Consider the following 21406-nt stretch of genomic DNA (forward strand, 5'->3'; position numbering starts at 1 on the left):
TGTGTGTCTCCGTGTGTGTGTTTGTGCGTGTTTGTTCCGGCAAGCTTATGTAAGCGCTTCCAACATGAGTGTATATGTGTGCGGACAAGAATACGGTTATATCATATTTAACTCCGGGGCTGAATCATTTGGCTCCCCGCCTACCCTTCCACCCCACCCCGAGATTTCCACTTTATTTGGGTCTGTATTGTTTGCCCGACAAAAGGAAATGGAAAACGAGTTTGTTGTGCTAATGTGATGAGCAAAAAGTTTTGACCGTGACACTTTTTTTGTGCTTTTAAATGTGTTTGTCAAAAATCAAGTGTCAGGCAAGGCTGTTTTACACAGAGATCCTGTAAAAGAGCCAGACAGCAATTGTAAGTGCCATTTATTTGCCTGTGCGCTTTGTAATGTGTCCAGACGTTTTTCTTCGATTATGTTTTTATGATTGTGAGAAGCCAAAATGGAAATCACAATTACATTTCGATTCATCGCCCAGCCCTATGATATAGGTTAAAAATACACCAAATAAGAGATTGTATGAATGTTTTTTGTTTTAATACATTTGTTCCGCTCCCACACACTTTAAACACATTGCAACTTCTTAAAACCATCTTTGAACACACAAACACACACACACAAATTGCAAGCATAAAATGTAGAGAAAATAGTGTATATATTTCAGTGTCTGTGTGACCTGGTAGGGTGGCATGTGACATTGGAGAGTGCGTGCGAGTGTCCGGAGCGTGAGTTGTTAGCTAACAGCAGCTCCTTTGTGAGTGTGTTGCTTGTTGTGTTTTTCTGTTCTCCCAATGTTCAATAAATTGAAAAGTGTATCTGCGGCTTTCCTTTCACACATGCAAGGACGTTAAAGTACACAGATTAATTGTTTAAAAAACAAACAAACAAAAAAGTAATAGCTATATACTGCAGATTTCTGCGATATATTAGATTATAAAATGATCACTGATGGTTTAGAGGTTCACTCTTCTGATTTCGGTGCAGGCAGCTTGGCTTCAGTTCCCCACTGCATGAGTGTGTTGATTGTTTCCTATTTCTATCTGTGCCCTATGCTTGACTACTGACCAGTCCGGGGTCTAGTTAATCCTTTGCCCGGGGTCACCTGGGATTGGCTTCGGCTCCCCGTGACCCTGCCTGAACAGGAAAAGGGCAGTACAGTAGAAAGTGGATAGATTGGTGACTCCCTTAAACACTGCATATTGCATGCGTGTCCGATGTGTTTGCATTGGACGGTGCCAGCTGCAACCGAGATCATATTACTGTGTAACTAATGTAATGCGTGTAATTGTTTGATTTGTTTAAATCCCAGTTGGCACATTTGCTCAGCCCGCCTGGTTCAATGAGCCAAAATAAACCAATGCATAATGAATAGACTCCAACTGAATTAGTTGACTCGGGGTCGGAGTTTGGAAAGTAGAGCTGTGCGATACAGTAGTGCCTTGAGATACAAGTGATCCGACAAGTTGAGATACGAGCGTTGTATGGTGGCAGGTGACTCAACTCCACAACAAGCAGCGGTTTGGCAGGCAAATAGTAATTATTCTTCAAAAAACAAAACAAAAGAGGCTCCGAGCTGTTTATTGCCACTTTTAGCTGTCGAACTAAAGATAAAAGATAAGATGAGATAAGTGTATATTTGCAACAAAGAGAATTACACGGTGTGTATTTAAAAGCAACCACATAGCCTCCGCTACCTTAATGCTAACATACAATCGGAAACTCCATAGGCACACGGGCTACCAATTAGAATCTACTGAATGTGGCGGTGTTGGTACCCTTTAAGCAACGGATATCTGAACTACGGCTGACAATTGATAAAAAAATGTTTTGTCTGATTTCATCACACTTTTGAATTTTGATTAATCACAGGTTTCTTTTTTCCCTAACGGAGTTTTGAGTTTTTTTTTTACTTGATGGGAAGGTTTAGATTAGGGGCTGTTGTGAATCATTTCCAACTGTGGGCCTGTGAAGCCCTCTGAGACCCTTTTGTGATTAATAAGGGCTATACAAATAAACTTGACTTGACACAGGCGCCAAATATACCACACACAATACCACATTTTGCTTTGAGGTGGTATTTTAGGCTTGTTGTGCTTCGACCAAAGGAGAGTTCAGCGCTGCACTTTATGCAAATTACCTTCCTTTTGTTGAAAGTCCCATTGGGGTGACTTTCGCAGCAAAGTTTGCCACCGAGCACACCAGTCAGAATCTCCTCACTCATTTTTGCACTGGCGTAAACATTGACCTGAAGTAAAAGATATAAATATTTGTTTATTTATAGATAGATAATGAAAAAAAAAACTTTTTGTCATAACATGTATGTATGTAAACATGATACTTTAAAAAAAAAAAACATACAAAATATTGGCAGTTTGGAAGCGCCCACCTCTGGTCAAAGGTTTCCACCATGAGGATAAATCACTGCTGGGGCAAGGTGTAAATGGGCACCATGTCTTTGGAAATTTTTAGCATGGTGGACTCTGCGATTGCCTTGCACCAGGCTTCTCTCTCGTCATACACAAAACAATGCAAAAATTATTCCTCTCATGTTGTCTGTTCCTTAGCAGGAATTAAAGTCGCTGCCTCTTTTTTTTTTTTTTTTTTTTTTTTTTTTTTCTCCTTTCCCGCTAGAGGATTTAGAAATGTCGTTAAGTTGGTAACTAAACAAAACAAAACAAAAAATTACATTTTCTTCCCAAACAAATCGTCCTGAGCAATAAACTCCAACTAAGCCATGGTTATAAGTGACTGTAAATATTGCAAGCGAAGGGACACGTGCCAGGTAGATAATTAAAAAAAAAAAATTTTTAATTATTATTAAACCTCGAGATTTCTCCTTGAACACTTTTGTCCTAATGTGTTCAAGAGATGATAACCTTATATTCTGCCATCTTCAGGTTAGGCTTTAAAGGCGGTAATACGAGACACTTTGAATTAACCATTACACTTAATATGTTGAGAGGAAGCTGGGCCAAGGAGGGAGACGCTGCCACCCGCAGCAAATTGGCAGCCATTGCACCCTTGACGTTCCTGATGTAAAAAGTCACAATGAATGGTTTGGCTTTGTTTTTGTTTGTTTTTCCAGAGCGCGGCAGCAGCGCCCAGCCCGGTGATGGGCAACATGCCCCCCAACGACACCATGCCAGGCGGTCCCATGCCTCCGGGCTTTTTCCAGGTATGAAAACCCACAAGCAATCTATCAATCAAATCTTTCGATCAATCATCTCTTTGTCAAGTCCCGCCTCTTTGTAGCCTCACTCATACCTTGAATGTGACTTTCTTAATTAATGGGACATTTAGAGCTACACTGATGAGAAAGAATCAAGTTGTAGTGTTGCAAGAGAAAAGTTGTCAGTTTTCAGTAAAGTTGTAATAATATGACTGTTCTTTTAAAAAAATATATATATATATATTTTCAATCTATGTGATTCTTAAATTGTTTTGAAACCATTGAGTATTCTCAAAATATTAAAACATTGTACCCGTAATAAGGCTATTCTCATAGCATTGCAGAATTTTTGTCTTAAGAATACAATTTTGTCGTACTATTACAAATATTCTTGGAACATTGTGACTTTCTTCCCATAAAATAGTAAAAACCTGTTTCTCATGATGTTACTTTTTTATTATATATATATATTTTTAGCTTGTAACATGTTTACTCTTGTAAAATATAACTTTTTTTTCATATACATCTTTATTACGGCTTTATCTTCAAAGGTAACTTCTTCTCATACTCCAACTTTTTTACTCATAACATTATGACGGGGGACATTTTTTTTCCCAAGAGGAAGAGACATTATCTGTAAAGATACAAATATTACTGTGGTTTATGATACATAAAGTAAATCTTAGATGGGTGGGGGGGAAAGAAAATATAAAAAAATATATTTTTTTAATTTCACTGTATTTTTCTTTACGCTCATAGAAGAAATTAATTAAAATATTTATTTGTACAGAAAAAAGCCATAGTACCCAGCGCTAGCCTTAGCTAGCTTTCTGCCTTAAGAAGCAAATGTTAGTTTATCTTTCGTAATATTTCTGAAACAATATGAACATTTTCTCATAACATTTTAACTTTATTTTTCAAAACATTACAAAGTAATAATAATGCTTTTTCTGTGGAATTTGATGCAAATAAAAAAAATAAAAAAATATCTTGCTAGGGAAACTTTTTTCAAACCTTTTTTGGTATCAGGAAATACACACAAAATCCAAAAAGGGATAGGAAAAAAGCTAAACTTATTTTTTGAATAATATCATCATTAGCGTTTTCCATCAGTGAAAGGGGGGGAAATATAATTTTTTTTTTTAAATTTATTTAAAGCCCCAATTCCAATGAAGTTGGGACATTGTATTAAACGTAAATAAAAACAGAATACAATGATTTGCAAATCATGTTCAACCTATATTTAATTGAATACACTACAAAGACAAGATATTTAATGTTCAAACTGATAAACTTGATTGTTTTTAGCAAATAATCATTAACTTAGAATTTTATGGCTGCAACCCGTTGCAAAAAAAGCTGGGACAGGGTCATGTTTACCACTGTGTTACATCACCTTTTTTTTTTAACAACATTCAATAAATGTTTGGGAACTGAGGACACTAATTGTTGAAGCTTTGTAGGTGGAATTCTTTCCCGTTCTTGCTCGATGTACCGCTTCAGCTGTTCAACAGTCCGGGGTCGCCGTTGTCATATTTTACACTTCATAATGCGCCACACATTTTCAATGGGAGACAGGTCTGGACTGCGGGCAGGCCAGTCTAGTACCCGCACTCTTTTACTACGAAGCCATGCTGTTGTAACACGTGCAGAATGTGGTTTGGCATTGTCTTGCTGAAATAAGCAGGGGCATCCATGAAAAAGACGTTGCTTGGATGGCAGCATATGTTTCTCCAAAACCTGTATGTACCTTTCAGCATTAATGGTGCCCTCACAGATATGTAAGTTACCCATGCCATTGGCACTAGCACAGCTCCATACCGTCACAGGTGCTGGCTTTTAAACTTTGCATCCATAAAAGTCTGAATGGTTCTTTTCCTCTTTGGCCCGGAGGACCCGACGGCCACAATTTCCCAAAACAATTTGAAATGCGGACTCGTCAGACCACAGAACACTTTTCCGCCCGAGCGAAGCTGGCGGCGTTTCTGGGTGTTATTGATAAATGGCTTTTGCTTTGCATAGTAGAGTTTCAAGTTGCACTTACGGATGTAGTGCCGAACTGTATTTACTGACATTGGTTTTCTGAAGTGTTCCTGAGCCCATGTGCTGATATCCTTTACACATTGATGTCGGTTTTTGATGCAGTGCCGCCTGAGGGCTCGAAGGTCACGGGCATTCAATGTTGCTTTTCGGCCTTGCAGCTTACATGCAGTGATTGCTCCAGATTCTCTGAAACTTTTGATGATATTATGGACCGTAGATGATGAAATCTCTAAATTCCTTGCAATTGTACGTTGATGAACATTGTCCTTAAACTGTTGGACTATTTTCTCATGCACTTGTTCACAAAGAAGTGAACCTCGCCCCATCTTTGCTTGTGAATGACTAAGCAATTCAGGGAAGCTCCTTTTCTACCCAATCATGGCACCCACCTGTTCCCAATGAGCCCGTTCACCTGTGGCATGTTCCAAACACGTGTTTGATGAGCATTCCTCAACTTTCTCAGTCTTTTTTGCCACCTGTCCCAGCTTTTCTGGAACGTGTTGCAGCCATAAAATTCCAAGTTAATGATTATCTGCTAAAAGAAGAATTCCACCTACAAAGCTTCAACAATTAGTGTCCTCAGTTCCCAAAGTTTATTGAATGTTGTTAAAAGAAAAGGTGATGTAACACAGCGGTAAACATCACCCTGTCCCAGCTTTTTGGGAACGTGTTGCAGCCATAAAATTCCAAGTTAATGATTATCTGCTAAAAACAATCAAGTTTATCAGTTTGAACATTAAATATCTCGTCTTTGTAGTGTATTCAATTAAATATAGGTTGAACATGATTTGCAAATCATTGTATTCTGTTTTTATTTAGGTTCAACACAATGTCCCAACTTCATTGGAATTGGGATTGTATCTAAAAGTCCATAACACCCAGCCCTAGTTCCCAACACAGTATGGATCCCATTCTTGACATTCCGCTGTTCATTCCTTCATTCCCATGTCTGTCCTCTCCCACTGTTCCATTCTGCATCTCTGCCTCTGTGACGCTGAGAGGGGCTTGCATCACCACATCGTAGCTACACAGCCGTAATCAGCTAGAACACTCTGTGCGGCGGCGTGATGGACAGCGTTGGCATTTGGCCGACGTGCGATAAGGTAGCGGGGAGGGGACGGAGAGATGAGAAATGTGAAAGATCACCTCCACCGGGACTCGCCGTCACCCACCTGCCGCCATTGTTTTGGGTGCTGTAAGCAAGGCGGGGAGGCTAATGGGAGTGCATAAGCAAAGAGTGAGTGAGAGTGAGGCATGAGAGAGCTATTTATCACATCGGTGGGGGTGTAGTGAGGGTATATGTGTGTGTGTGTGTGTGTGTGTGTGTGTGTGTGTGTGTGTGTGTGTGTGTGTGTGTGTGTTGAAGGGACTTATTGTGACAGGGAGCTTTGCTTGTTTGCCGCAAACATGTTTCTTGTTGCAGTCAGGAGGCGACTTAGTCCCGATGTCGCAACTATTTTCCCGTGATAATGCGACAGGCCCAGCAAATAAATGGCCACGTCTCACACAACGCCATTTTGGACTTGAGGAAGTACGAAAGCAAAACTTTGCTTGTGTTTGTGATAGTTCCCTAGCCACTATATCAGTGATTCTCATAGTGAGGTGGTACGGGGGCTCCCTTTAGTGGTATGCAAAGAATTACCAAATTAAATGTTCCAACTGTGCTGAATTTTACAGGGACCTTTTTTGTTTTTTTTTTTCAATTCAGTACAGTATATTTAAGTAAAGTTCAGTTGTATTTAACTTACATGCAATACTTAATTGAATCATTATTTAAGTACAGTTTTGGTATTATTGTTCAAAGAGTGTATTACCATAAATTGAAACTTTTTTAGGAATAAAACCACTATCTCTTTTTTCATGAATAGTTGTGCCTACTGTGTATTATAATGTTGGTCATGATGGTGGTACTTGCGTACTTGGCGAGTTAAGTTTTTTAGGTGGTGATTCATGCCACAAATGCACTATTTGGTACACTATATAATGAGTTTGCCATATTGTAGGGGTGTTTGAATATGTAGTGAAGTGACTCCAGGTTATATCCCCTATATCGTGCCCTTAATGTGTTCCACCATGCATCTTGAAAAGTAGCCGTGAATTCCACAAACTCGTCATCCTCGTCCTATGATGACGAAGGAGCGCTTCCTTCAGGTGTAACCCCCAACCCCCACCCCTCTTCTTTCTTAAAGGGACCACCTGGCTCTCAGCAGTCCCCCCACGCACAGCCCCCCCCACACAACCCAAGCAACCCCATGATGGGACCCCACGGCCAGGTAAGAGGCAAATACTCACTCTCCAGAAACCCTTCCTTCCTTTCATTCCCGCTAAAAGCCCACCCAAATACAAGCCCACCTCTCCCAATAAGGCTTCCTTTACACTTTCTTCCTCAGTGCCCCTCCAGGCCTGTTAGTCCTGTTCTGGTTCGAGAACCGTAATCCCACCCCGCTCCGGTCGCCGTTAGGAGAACATCCATGAAGCGGCAGGCCATGCCCCTCGTCAAGGCCCAGCATCGGGTGTCCCTGTGTGGGATGAATTATTCACTCCTTGCCCCTCCCCCGGAACTGCTCATGGGGGGTTGTGCACTTCTCCGCTCCACTGCTCTTAGCGCGCGCGCACACACACACACACACATACACACAAACACACGGACACACCTCCCCTCTACTTGCTTTTTCTAGCAGCTTATGAATAAAACAAGGGACCAAGCATGTGCTCACATCCTTACTTCAGTCGTGCTCCTAAATGGAACAATCAGAGTTGGGGTTAGCCAGCGAGGTTGCTATCTTTTAGCCCGATCCCTCGTTCTCGCGGTTTCTGGTTTCCCCGAGTCGGAACATGCCTCTTCTAAACTTTGCTCTTGTTGTTGTTGGCCCCCGACGTGTGTGCGTTTAACCAGCGTGACCGCAGGCCAAGTCGGCTTCCGCCGACCGCAGTGAGCGCAGGGAGATGTGTGTCTTTACACGTCATCCACCTCATCTGTGTGTCCTCACCGCTAACTTGTAGCCCAAATCTCACACTTTTTGTCTTTTTTCAGCCTTTCATGTCACCCCGGTACCCAGGTGGACCGCGTCCCACTCTCCGAATGCCAAATCAGGTACAAAGCACCCCCCTCTTCTTATTCAACTGGTAGCTGATTGCACCGATCACTCATGTTTTGTTTGTGTTTGTGTGTGTGTGTGTGTATGTGCGTGTACATGTGTGCTCAGCCTCCAGGTGGAATCCCAGGATCGCAGCCTCTTTTGCCAAACAGTTTGGACCCAACACGACCGCAAGGTACAGCGGTTTAAAAAAATATTATTGTCATGGCTGTAAAAAAAACATTATTATAGGATCCCCTTTGTTTTGTAGTACACATGCGAATTCTGTGTTATAAACAATAGGCGTATGCCCAGTATGGGATACGTTGGTTTCATCTACAACTTTTCTACTTTACCTTTTTCTTTCTTTTCTTTTTTCACCCAATTGTTGGCAAAATGACAATAAGATTTGTAGAAAAAAAATACGGTTATATAAAGAAAAAAAAATAGATGAAAATATAAATAATAAATATTCGCATGTGGAAAAAATACAATCAGACAAAAATAGTCATGTGAAAAATGAAACGTAGAATACAAGGAAATGTAAAAAAACAATAAAACTTAAAAGAATAAGAACAAAATGTAATAAAATATGAAATGACCTTAAAAATACGATAACATAAATGATGCCATTGATTCAAAATTGCAAAAATACGCAAAAGACAAAAATATTTAATTAAAACAATATATTTTAATAATAATTGTAAAATTTAAATAATGTAAAACAATACAATAAGTGTGTGTGTGTATATATATATATATATATATATATATATATATATATATATATATATATATAATATAATAAATAACAAATATTCTATCATATAGAATAATACACAATGAGATTTTTGGTTCCCATGTGGACTTGATGTGACTCTGGCCAAGGACAGCAGAGCTCTGTGGAGATTCTATCTGGACATTACAGCCACAGGGTTTGAACTAATGGGATTAGGGCGCAGCCAACTCTTTCGCATGTGTCTATTAGACTTTAGGACGAGCCATATGTGGAATTAACGCGAGCGTTTGTGTTTTTGTTTCAGGGCATCCCAACATGGGCGGTCCTATGCGGATGAACCCTCCTCGAGGAATGGCCATGGGCCCACAGGTACCGCTGCCACACCCACACGCCGCACCACACCCACGCAGTTTGGCAAATAGTGAACAATTTATCTAAAAAGAAGAAAAAAAAGGTGTCAAGCTGTTTAATGCCACTCATAGTTCAAGTTTACTCACTTAAAGAGAATTGGGCGTGGGTTTAAATAAAACAAATAATGTTGCTTTAAGAGCGGCCCTCCAGCTTAATGCCAACATTTAATTAAAAATGCCATTGTCATGCTAACGGTTATCATCGCTAGTCGCAGTTTTAAAACCCATTAAGCAACAGCTATTTAAACACATGTTGGAAAAACACATGCAGACAGATAATATAAAAATGCTCACAGATACATATTCTTCATCCTTGACAAAAAATTACTAATATTACTGAGTCAGAGGAGTCTAAGTACAGTTCTTCTTTGTTTGTGTCAGTATAACTGTATTATACTGCCTCCCAGTGGCCGAGGCAGGCACACCAGAAGGAGCGATCCAATGCAATTTATTTATAAAGCACATTTAAAAACAACAGAGTTGACCAAAGTGCTGTACACCAGTAGATATAAAGTATACAAAATCATGAAAATGTAGCAAAAAATACTGTTAACAAAAATGCAATAAAATCACAAAATAAAACCACACACTACCAACTCTAATACAGGATCCGAGAATACTAGGGAGAATAAATGAGTTTTGAAACGAGATTTACTGTAAATATAAGGAGAGTGAAGCACAATGAAATGAATTACCGCATTAAATCATGATGTACAAGCTGTTTAATTTGTTGACATTCTATTTAATGATGTTATAACTCTGTGTTTTAAAACAGTACAAAATTAGAGAGAGCTGTTTTTCCTCATTAAAAACATTAGCGTGGTCACAAAATGAATTAAACTCATGTCTCAAGGAAGGTACCACTGTCAATATTCACTTAAATGTGACTTTTTTTTTTCTTTTTCCCCCCCACCTTGCAGAATTACGGAGGCATGAGACCTCCACCCAACTCCATGGGCGGCCCCATGCCAGGAATGAACATGTACGGTCATACCCTTCTTGTACTCGTTATGATGAGTGTCTTTGTTATTGAAGTTCCACTATGTCACTGCAGGGGTCCAGGAGGAAGAGGGCCATGGCCGGGGCCTAACGCTAACTCAGTGAGTCATCCACTTTTACACATTACAACCCTACCAACATTAGGTTGGCCGCGTAGCAGCTGTTGGCAACCTGTAGTGCTGCCGTATTTGGTGTTTGGCGGTATTCCTTGGCTCTGGATCGGCTTTTAATGTCCGCCCATGCTGAGATGTGATGGTCTGGTTTCCCTCCGCAGATAGCTTACTCCTCCTCATCTCCAGGCAACTACGTGGTAAGTTGACAAAAAATAACATTTCTGTAAAACATTGCTCGTACGCTTCATAAGACTTTGATGATGGCAACAGTGATGAATTCATTTTACTTACCTTCCTATGGCATTAATAATTTTGGATTTTAAAACAACTTGGAAGTCAAAAAGCTTCACACAATGTATTGTTTCACTTTGGAAGTTCCTTTTGTATTTATGTACTCTGATGGGTCTGAATATTGACCTGCTCACTCGTTCTCCCGTCTCTCAGGGTCCCCCAGGTGGCGGAGGGCCACCCGGAACTCCCATCATGCCCAGCCCAGGTGGTGCGTCACCTACCTAAGCTCCCACAACCACACTCCATCTTGCCCACTCCCCTCACCGAGCATGTCCCCTCACGCTTCTTTTTTGCTTTTCATCATCATTTGTTCAAAAGACATCTATATGCAGTCTGTTAATTGAGCTGATTTGTTTGCTTTGCTCAGATTCGACCAACTCTAGTGAAAACATTTACACAATGATGAATCCTATTGGACCAGGAGGCAACCGGCCCAATGTGAGTGTTGCACACACGAAAAAAATGTGTTGGAAAATACCTGCATGCGACACCACTGTGTCCGATTAACACGAAATACAGCACATTTGTTGATCATGACTGGTTGGACGAAATTCAAATCACAAACTACAGTATGAAATGGACAGGTAGTCTGCCTGTTTGGTTGCCGGTTTTCAGGCTTTTGGTCCATTTGCTACCAGAAATCGGCTTAATTCTTACATTTTAACTGCAAATTTAGCCGCCTGATTTTGACCTGCGCCTATCAGTCAGACTTCATTTAGTTGAGGCATACTGCACCTACTGTACACCTGAAGCTTGTCATCACAGAGTGAGAGAATTCAGTACCCAGATTACATTGACTAAATTATTTTACTGTGTTGGTTTATTCCGCCATTTGTACCAGTTCCCAATGGGACCTGGGCCTGACGGGCCGATGGGCGCTATGGGAGCCATGGAGCCGCACCACATGAACGGATCGCTTGGTGTGTTTTCTATCTTTATCCTTGTTGTGTACTAGTAAAGTGTGCATTATAACTCAAGTGTGGTGTGCTTCCACAGGGTCGGGAGATATGGACGGCTTGCCAAAGGTGAGCAATATTAACTCTAAACTAGGCCTGTCACGATAATTCCTATATCCATATCTTATTGTTCAATAAATACAACGGACAGGATAGTTTTTCCAGAATCGATCAATTGTCATTGTGGTGAGCCGGCGTGCGGATCACAAAGTGAGCGGACAGAGTTGGACGGCTGTGTCATTAGCTGGTCGTGGGCTCATGGAACGCCGGCGGTGTTGGCTCCGTCCAATACTCCACACTCCACAGCCTTGCTCCATGTGCAGCGTGTAAATGCACACAACCGAGACACTTAAGAGAAAGTTAACTGTTTGTTTTGTTCACGAGCTAACAAGCTAGCCTGCGAGCTAGCAAGTTAAGGAGCTAAACGGCTCACTCCACCACGGCGATGTCGTTTAAAACATCAGCGCTTCGCTCCGAGTGTATTAGTCCCCAATTAACACAAACACGGGAACGTTAACTAACCTAAGTATAACCTCAGTGGCACACCTTATTCAGCCAGTAGTTGACTACAGCAAACGTCAACGTATATTTGATTGTCAGGTTATTTGACAGGTCAAGAGCTCATCTTCAGTGGACCAACCACACAGTAACCAGGTTTACACGGAGACTTTTTTTTTTCATTCCGACTGGTCACCAGTTTACACGTGATGTGATCTACTCCGATCGGGTGTATACACGATGTGCATTACATTTAAGCGGAACAGCCGTGTGACATGCACACACCGTCGTGAACGTCACGTCATTAATCAAGATGGAGATCCGTCAGCTATTCAGCACAGTTTTTATACGTTTATTTTATTTTTTTAAAAATGCTTGATTAAAAACCACTTATAAGTAGTTAAAAACAAGAGCTCCGTCGCACACGAGCTCTGTCAGGAGCCGCCGTGTTAATGCCGTGCGTAAACGATGACGTCGCCGCGCATTCACGTTGAGACGAAGCATGCGCAGACAGTTTATATAATAACAATAATAATAACAACAATACTGATTTAAAAGCAAGAAAATACAATAAAATAAATAATAAAAAAAATAATGACTGACCTTATTTTTCATGATTTCAGAGGCATTAAAATAAATCTATATAATCATTTATTGTGATTAGTTTTTGAGAAAATATATCATCTTAAAAAAATGATGGTGACAGGCCTACTCTAAACATTACCTACCTTTCTTAGCTACCGAACCTCTCCTTACCTTATCCTGCCTTAGCTTATCCTACTTTACCTTACCTGGCTACCCAACTAACTTAACCTACCCTACCTTCCTTACCCACATACCTTTGCTTACCTTATCTAGTTGAACTTGTCTTGCATTACGTTAGCTACCGCACTTGACTTACCTAACATACCTACCTATCCTGCCTACCAAAATGCCTAAACTTACCTAACCAAAAACATCTACCTACTTTCTTTACATTTACAAACCCACCTTACCTTAAATTACCCTATTTACCTACTGACCTACCTTAACTAAACCTACCTTATCTGCCGACCTAAAGACATAAACTTACCTTACCTAACATACTTACCTACTTCCTTTACATTTGCAAACATACCTTACTGTATCTTACCTTATTTACCTACATATTTAACCTTACCTAACATATCTTACTTCCCTAGCTAAACACTTAAACTTACCTACTTCCTTTACATTTGGGAGCTTACCCTACTTTACCTAACCTGCTTACTCCCTTTACCTAACCTAGCTTAACCACATTAATTACCTAACTTTACCTTACATACCTAATCTAGCTTCCCTTACCTGCCTGCCCATCTCAGCCTCTTACCTACCTTAAATACCTTACCATACCTAACTTGCCTTACCTTTCCTTACCCTATTTACTTATTTCCTTCACCTTGGTTAGCCTTACCTTAGCTTCCTTAACTAGACTACAGTTACCAAATTCCTTTACATTGGCGATCCAAACCCAACTTACTCTACCTGACCCAATTACCTAACTTAACTACTTAACCAAATCTTATGTGCATACCTTAGCTAACACCTACCTTGGTGAACCCCTCTCCCCCTCCTCCCCCACTGACTCACTAAATCTCTCCATCATACCAAGCTTAACACTTGCTCCAACCCTTGTCTTTTTATCCAGAGTTCCCCTAATAACATGGGGGGCATGAACAACCCTCCCGGAACGCCGCGAGACGACGGTGAAATGGGCGGCAACTTCTTGAACCCATTCCAAAGCGAAAGTGTAAGTTGCAGCCTCACCGCATACCCCTAACGCTTCACCTTGACACTCCCCTGACATACCGGTGGACCAATGCCAGCAGACAGGACTGTCAAGTAGAACGCTAACTTTTGGGGGAATTCAGATTTGCACAACTGACTTTGCACATTCCACCGCAATGAAATTGTCTTATTGAAGGGTTGCTCGCTAGTTAAGCGTGACCATAGTGTGGCGAAACAGATCCAGTCCAAACAGCCCTGCTTTGTCTACTCGAATTAGCTTTTTTTCTTTTTTTTTCAATTTTTTTAAATAGATTTTTAATGAAGCGTGTCATCTGCTTGCATTGTGTCGGCTTACTAATCACCAATAAATTCATATTGTCCCCCTGTATCAGTGTTGTGTTATGATCAACACCTCATCTCCATTAATCAATGCAAACCACTGGATACACCACCAGTTCATTGTTCAAAGGGGGAATGAGAAGTGTTCAGGCCTTACCTTACCTACTCTTACTTTAACTGCATACCTTAGCGTGCCTTACTTATCTTAACTACTTTACCTACCTTAACTATACAACCTTACTTTGCCTAAACTAACTACCTCCTTATTTAAGCTTACTGACCGACTTACTACTACTACTTACTAACCTACCTACCTTCCTAACATGCTTGCCAAATCTTACATTACCTCACCTTAGGTAACTTAGCATTAGGAATAGGAGAGAACTGATACCAGGTATCTTATCGGACCGATTATTATTCATTTATTTATTCATATTTCTTTTTTTATTCTTATTTCAATGGATCGGATACTTGTGAAGGCTGCTGATACGAGCCACAAATACTGAAGGCAAAAATTCTGACATCGAGTAAGTCCTCCTCACCAGTAGGTGGCGCGACACTGCGGCGGTTTGGCACATCTGAAAATCATCATTTACGTCAGACAGAGAGCTCTTTGTTCACCATTATGTATCTGTCACTGTGTTAATTTGAAATTTGATGTGGTATCGGTAGTACTCAATAGTGAATTCTCATACTGGTATTGTTCTTACCTTATCTAAACTACCTTACCATACTTACCTTACAATATCTAACCTACCTACTTTACCTAACATTAGTTTTCCTTAGCTACTTACCTACCCTATTTTATGCGACTTTAACTCACTACCTTATCTAAAATACCCTAACTACCTTACCTCACCATACCAACTTACATAACCTACCTACCTACTTACCTTGGCTCACCTACCTGCCTTACCTAACATATCTAAAATACTCTAGCGTACCTTACCTAACCTACCTTACATACCTTACTTTACCTATCTACAGTGCTGTGAAAAAGTATTCGCCTCCTTCTCAAATTCTTATTCTTTTGCATCGTTTCCCCACTTGGTTTAATATCATAAAATGTATATATTAGACAGGGGTCATCCAAGTAAACATAAAATGCAGTTTTTAAATGGTGATTTTATTTATTAAGGGGGAGAGCAATTATTCAAAGCTACCTACCTGGCTGTGTGTGAAATAGTAATGGCACCTAACCTAATGACTGGTTGGGCCACCCCAAAAATTGGCTGAACCAGTAAAATCATAGCTGAAATAATATAAAAAAAGAAGTAGTTGTCTTCCCCTTTGTCTTATTGCAAGGCAATACAAGTACATCACGAAAATCTTTATATTTAATGACCATAATCGATTTGACCTGATTCTCTTCCAACAAACAAGAGGACTCAAGGTTTATTTCACAGTCACATTGGTTAAATTTCTGGCGAAAAATTCCTGAATCGATTTCAATCATTTCACATCGTATCGTTCTAAATGAACAAATATCATCCTTGAGTCGAATCGGCAAACCAGGAATCATGATACGAATCTAATCGTTGCTAAAACGAATCATGACACCCCTAGTAACTACCTTACCATACCTATGCCTACCTAACTTATCTTACCTTAGCTAACTTATGTTAACGGCCTTACCATACCTACCCACTTACCTTTGCTAAAATACCTTACCTAATTTACTATTTTACGATCAATAGTATCTATCTATAGCTTCGGAAATTGGACTGTAATCCAGGAGCATCTTGCAAATCTCAGTGCTGGGTGGGAGCGCCCCCTGGTGTTTAAATGTTGCATATCCACTCATCTGTGCCCTCCTCCCCCCTTGCCCCTTCTCTCTCTTTTCAGTATTCTCCCAACATGACGATGAGTGTGTGATTTTATTTTTTCCTTTTTTTTTTAATGTTGGTTATTTTTTCCCTCCTGTTTTGTACCCCTACACCCTTTTTTTTTGTTTTTTGTTTTTTGTTCCCCGACCCCACCGCAATCCTGACCTCACCCTCGGACCGGGCCTGCTCCTCGTCCTCCACGCTCTACCGCAACCTTCCTCACACCCCTTCCTCACGGGTGAACCGCAGCCCTCCTCCTCATCCTCCGGAGTGGCCCTGGAGCTCGCCAGGACTCTGGTGAAAAAGACAGGTCCTGCGGGAGCGTGCAAGATGGCCGCCGGGCCGGGCAGGAAGTCGCAGCAGGGCAGCAGGAAGAGCCTCTTCTCGGACTTTAGACAATGAGCACGGGGGAGCGAGGACAAACAGAGAAAAAAGAGAGTGACACATGCTCAAGGATGCTGTCTCTCTGGAATCTTCATCCACAATCGGACTTATTATTATTATTATTATTATTTTATTTTTTAAAATAGTTTTTAATGTATTGTTCCTGACCTCTGCTTGTACATTTTTAACAGAGGTGTTGTGATGATCTGTTTTTTTTCCTATTGTGTGTATGTATTATATCATTGCTATTTTTATTATTATTATTATTATTAATTATATTGCCATGCTAATTTTTTGTTCATTCAGAGGGCACATTATTTTGCGAGAGAAGGCCTAATCACGTGTGCACAAATGATGTGACCACACTGCTGGTAAGATTTTATCCCTGCATTATTGGCCTTTTTAAAAATTATTCTACCCAACTTTTTCTTTTTTTTAACCCACAGTTTTTCGTTTGTCATTTTATTTGTTTTTCTTACCCACATTTTTTTACCTAAATGATTTCATTTTTTCATATTGTTTTTTTTGTTATTTTCAACCCAATCATTTTTTGTTTCTTTGTCCATCTTAATTTTTTTCTCAGCTGTTGTATGCAAAATGTTTTTCCCAACTTCATTTTCCCACCTATTTAATCCTATTTTATCTTTTTTGTTTTTTAACCCAACTTTTTTTTTAACCCTCCCAACTTCTAGTAGCTTCATGCAAAGTAATGCACAGCGCTCTTTATTTATCGACTTTTTAATTTTATTTTATTTGACTTATGAGGCTGTAAACCCCACAGATAAAAGCTTATTTGACTCTGAGATCCTGCAAAATTGCCATGTCAGAACTCTAAATGAAATTCTGGCATTCATCCGCCATTGCCTTTCACAGAGAACCCAGCAAAGTGGGATAAGCGAGGCATGTTTTCTTCGAAAGCGATTGTAGCTTTTCAACGTACTTTCTGCATCTTCTTTCACGTTATGTAATTATGTGATGACCAAATGCTGTGCTGTTGTTAAAGTGCCACACAGTTGTGGCAATATCCAGCATTTGCTGGTTTCGGTCCATCCATTTTCTACCGCTTATCTGAGGTCGGGTCGTGGGGGCATCTATATTGCTGTTAGTTTCCCCTATAATTGCTCAAGTTTGGACCCTCACCCCCAACTTCGCCTTGGTGGAGCCTGGTTTCAGTGTGAAATCCAAAACAATGTCATCTTGTGTTACGGCTTTGATGCGCCAATTTTGCAGGGCTTTCTTTTTTTAATTATTTGATCCATCAATTTTCCACCATTTGTCTAAAAGGCAACGAGGATGCCGTGTCGCTATGTGAAAGCAAACACACTTGCGACAATATCCCACATTCGCAGGGCTTTGTACAAAGGACGAATGCGTGTACTCTTCCTGGTGCTGGCATGATGCCGTGTGGCTGCGTGAACGCCTCATACAGTTTCGGCAAACTCCTGGCTTTTCTGGGTTCTGTGCAAAAAGCAAAGTTAGCTAAATACCAGATTTTTCATGCTGCAGTTTTGCAGGATCTCAGTGCGAAAGCGTCCTTTTTATTTAACAAGTGTTACTGTCTATTAGCTGCACCACTTGTAGCAACGGTGTAAATATGCAGATCTAGTCAGCACTGTGTCCTCATCTATGTGATGTCATCGGACCGCCAACCAGACCTGCCCTACAAGGCACTGAAGTTTTTGTTGACCCCCCACTCGTGTTGCCCCTACAAACATCTTGCTGTGCTCGGGTTATCTGTATTTCTGTTTTTTTGCCTGATAATTCGTCAACAATGAGTACAAACAAGTTTGGATACGGGTGGTGTCCCCTTTTTGTTTTTTTAGGTTGTTTTGCTTATAGTCTGTCAACAATGAGTAAAAATGGGTTTGACCGAAGTGGGGCACCCCCTCATTTTCATTTTTAATAGTTTATCAAAAATGAGGGCAAATGAGTTTTGACGCCCTCCCTAACTTTGGGGCCGGGAAGGGATGTATCCTCTCGTTTTTATTTTTTGCTGGTTTTTCATCAAATCGTCGTCAAAGATTTTTAAAAACAAATTTTGAATGCCCCCCCCCCCGCACCAACTTCATCCCAGGCAGGGGCAGTGTACTCTCTTGTTTTTTGTTTGTTGTTCTGCTGATAATTGGTCACCAATGAGTACAATAGAGTTTGGATGCTGCCCCTTTCCCCCCTCTTGACGTTTGCCCAGGATGGGGGCCGGGGATGGGTGGCGTCCATTCTCATTTTTCTTCCTTGATTGTTTTGACATCTCCCATGACCCTGGGGCCCGAGCAGAGGTGACATTCCCCTTGTTGTTGTTTTTGGGGCTGACTACTCTGCAACAATGAGTACAGTAGTATTTGGACGCCCCCCCCCCCCCAACAGCTTTGCCCCTTGTGGGGTGGCGTCCCCTTTCAGATTTTTATTAATGTCAAACTCTCCCATCTTTTTTTAATTTGTTTTTGTAAATACTGTACAATGCATTTTTGATATCATTGACATGTTTTGATATTTCAAATCACAGAAAACATAACTGCGTGCGGGCGTGTGTGTTTGCGCGCTGGAGGTGAGTTACGAGGCAGGATGTGCACCTTCTCCGACTTGAAATGAAAACTCTGTAAATGTTTATTATAAAAATGCAGAATGGAGGTTCTAAAGTTGAAATGCCACGCACAATTATAACTGTGAATCGGACAGAAGGAGGTCATATATGTTGACACATATCCCTTCTTCGGAACTATGAAGGATTTTAGTTTTTTTGTTAATGAGGGTTTTTCAATTACTCTTGTCCAAAAATGCAGTCGTTCTATTTTTATTGTTTCTGTCCACAGCAATGATCATTTCTGTATTTTTATTGTGCTGTTGTAAAATACTGTAACATTTAAAGAAAAGGGTGGCAGAGGGGTGTTCAATTGAGGACTGTTTCTGTTAATTTCCTCATTTTGTTTTATTTTATTTTATTTTATTTTAGCAGTATTGAATATCTTCCCGCCGTGTCTGCGGGGGGGCTTTGCTTCGTTTCATGTTAGGGTAGTTTTTCCCATCCGAAATGTCGTGTAGTTTAAAGAAAAAGGAGAAAGGGGGGGAAAAAGAGGTTGTTTCTTATTTGTATGTTTCTTTATATTGTAAAGTTTCTTTAGATGAAAAAAATGTTATTGAAGGGGGGGAAGACTGCAGTGTGTATTTTTTTGTTTGTTTTTATTTTCATCAAGTTGTCAGTTGTTTTTGCTTGTGTCCCCCCGCCCCCCTCTTGTTGTAGATACATATTAAAAACAAATAAAATGACTTCACTCCTTTTGCCATGAACAGCAGCTGCTTTCTATCAGTCACAAGGTTTATATTTTATATTTCCACCCTTACATTATTTTTTAATTTGTACTTGTTTTTTTTTGTATAAAAATATGATAGTTTTTATTGGTTTCACTTTGAGATGAACTTTGAATTAGTGCTCTACTTATACAATGTATTGTTTCTTTTTTAAGGAGCGATCCATGTGAGGATAAGCGGTACAGAAAATGGATGGATGGATGGATGGATGAATGGATGAAAATCTTACTGATTGAGTCTGGTACGCGAACCACTAGTAGTATGCGAAAGAATCACTACAGTCTTATTAAACATTCAAACTGTAGGTTTCAGTGGCTTAAACTTTTTTTTTTTTTTTTAAACCAGTACAGTACACTCGTTAAGTAGAGTTCAGATGTATTTAACTTTAAAGTACGTTGTATTTAGTTGTTTGTTTTCAAACATTTATTTCTGTAATTTGTTTTTAGTTAACTAAATAAACTGGCGGCACGGTGGCCGACTGGTTAGAGCGTCAGCCTCACAGTTTTGAGGACCCGGGTTCAATCCCCGGCCCCGCCTGTGTGGAGTTTGCATGTTCTCCCCGTGCCTGCGTGGGTTTTCTCCGGGCACTCCGGTTTCCTCCCACATCCCAAAAACATGCATTTATTGGAGACTCTAAATTGCCCGTAGGCATGATTGTGAGTGCGAATGGTTGTTTGTTTCTATGTGCCCTGCGATTGGCTGGCAACCAGTTCAGGGTGTACCCCGCCTCCTGCCCGATGACAGCTGGGATAGGCTCCAGCACGCCCGCGACCCTAGTGAGGAGAAGCGGCTCCGAAAATGGATGGATGGATAAATAAACTAATAATATCCATCCACTTTCTACCGCTTATCCGAGGTCGGGTCGCGAGGGTAGTAGCTTTAGCAGGGACGCCCAGACTTCCCTCTCCCCAGCCACTTCATCCAGCTCTTCCGGGGGAATCCCGAGGCGGATTGCCAAGGTCCCCGCCTTCGGCCACCGCCCAGCTCGCACTGCACCCGACCCCTATGGCCCCTCCCACAGGTGGTGAGCCCATGGGAAGGGAGACCCACGTTACCCATTCGGGCTGTGCCCGGCCGGGCCCCATGGGCGCAGGCCCGGCCACCAGGCGCTCGCCTTCGAGCCCCACCTCCGGGCCTGGCTCCAGAGGGGGGCCCCGGTCACCCACGTCCGGGCAAGGGAAACCTGAGTCCATTGTTTGTCGGCATCATAGGGGTCTTTTAGCCGTGCTTTGTCTGGTCCCTCACCTAGGACCTGTTTGCCATGGGTGACCCTGCCACCCATTAGCTCCTAGGATAATTGGAACACACGAACCGCTCTACCACGATAAGGTGACGGCTCAGGGAGGGGTAAACTAATAATAATTGTACATTTAATTTCAAGCACCTTTCACCCATCCATCCATCCTATCCTAGTGAGGATAAACGGTACAGAAAATGGATGGATGAACATACATACTGTACATAAACACACACACAAACAAATGACTACAATATACACAGCAGTAGAATT

The 21406-nt window shown here is 41.0% G+C and overlaps 1 protein-coding gene across 2 annotated transcripts in view; it reads left to right on the forward strand.

Annotated features, from left to right (window-relative positions):
* Nucleotides 1-19875, forward strand: part of zgc:110158 (uncharacterized protein LOC553590 homolog) — a 44285-nt gene extending 24410 nt beyond the window's left edge. The window contains exons 5-18 of one of the 2 annotated variants that reach the window (XM_061696038.1): nucleotides 3086-3175; nucleotides 7402-7485; nucleotides 8247-8306; nucleotides 8419-8485; nucleotides 9333-9397; nucleotides 10359-10420; nucleotides 10493-10538; nucleotides 10712-10747; nucleotides 10995-11049; nucleotides 11209-11279; nucleotides 11683-11761; nucleotides 11838-11866; nucleotides 13962-14063; nucleotides 16226-19875. In XM_061696038.1, the coding sequence (XP_061552022.1) occupies nucleotides 3086-3175; nucleotides 7402-7485; nucleotides 8247-8306; nucleotides 8419-8485; nucleotides 9333-9397; nucleotides 10359-10420; nucleotides 10493-10538; nucleotides 10712-10747; nucleotides 10995-11049; nucleotides 11209-11279; nucleotides 11683-11761; nucleotides 11838-11866; nucleotides 13962-14063; nucleotides 16226-16255 (876 nt within the window). In that variant the 3' untranslated portion in view covers nucleotides 16256-19875. The remainder of the gene's footprint in view (nucleotides 1-3085; nucleotides 3176-7401; nucleotides 7486-8246; nucleotides 8307-8418; nucleotides 8486-9332; nucleotides 9398-10358; nucleotides 10421-10492; nucleotides 10539-10711; nucleotides 10748-10994; nucleotides 11050-11208; nucleotides 11280-11682; nucleotides 11762-11837; nucleotides 11867-13961; nucleotides 14064-16225) is intronic. The other variant, XM_061696039.1, reaches the window with a different exon arrangement.
* Nucleotides 19876-21406: the final 1531 nt, after the last annotated feature.

This window comes from Phycodurus eques, chromosome 14, assembly GCF_024500275.1.
Source record: "Phycodurus eques isolate BA_2022a chromosome 14, UOR_Pequ_1.1, whole genome shotgun sequence".
Taxonomy (NCBI): Eukaryota; Metazoa; Chordata; class Actinopteri; order Syngnathiformes; family Syngnathidae; genus Phycodurus; species Phycodurus eques.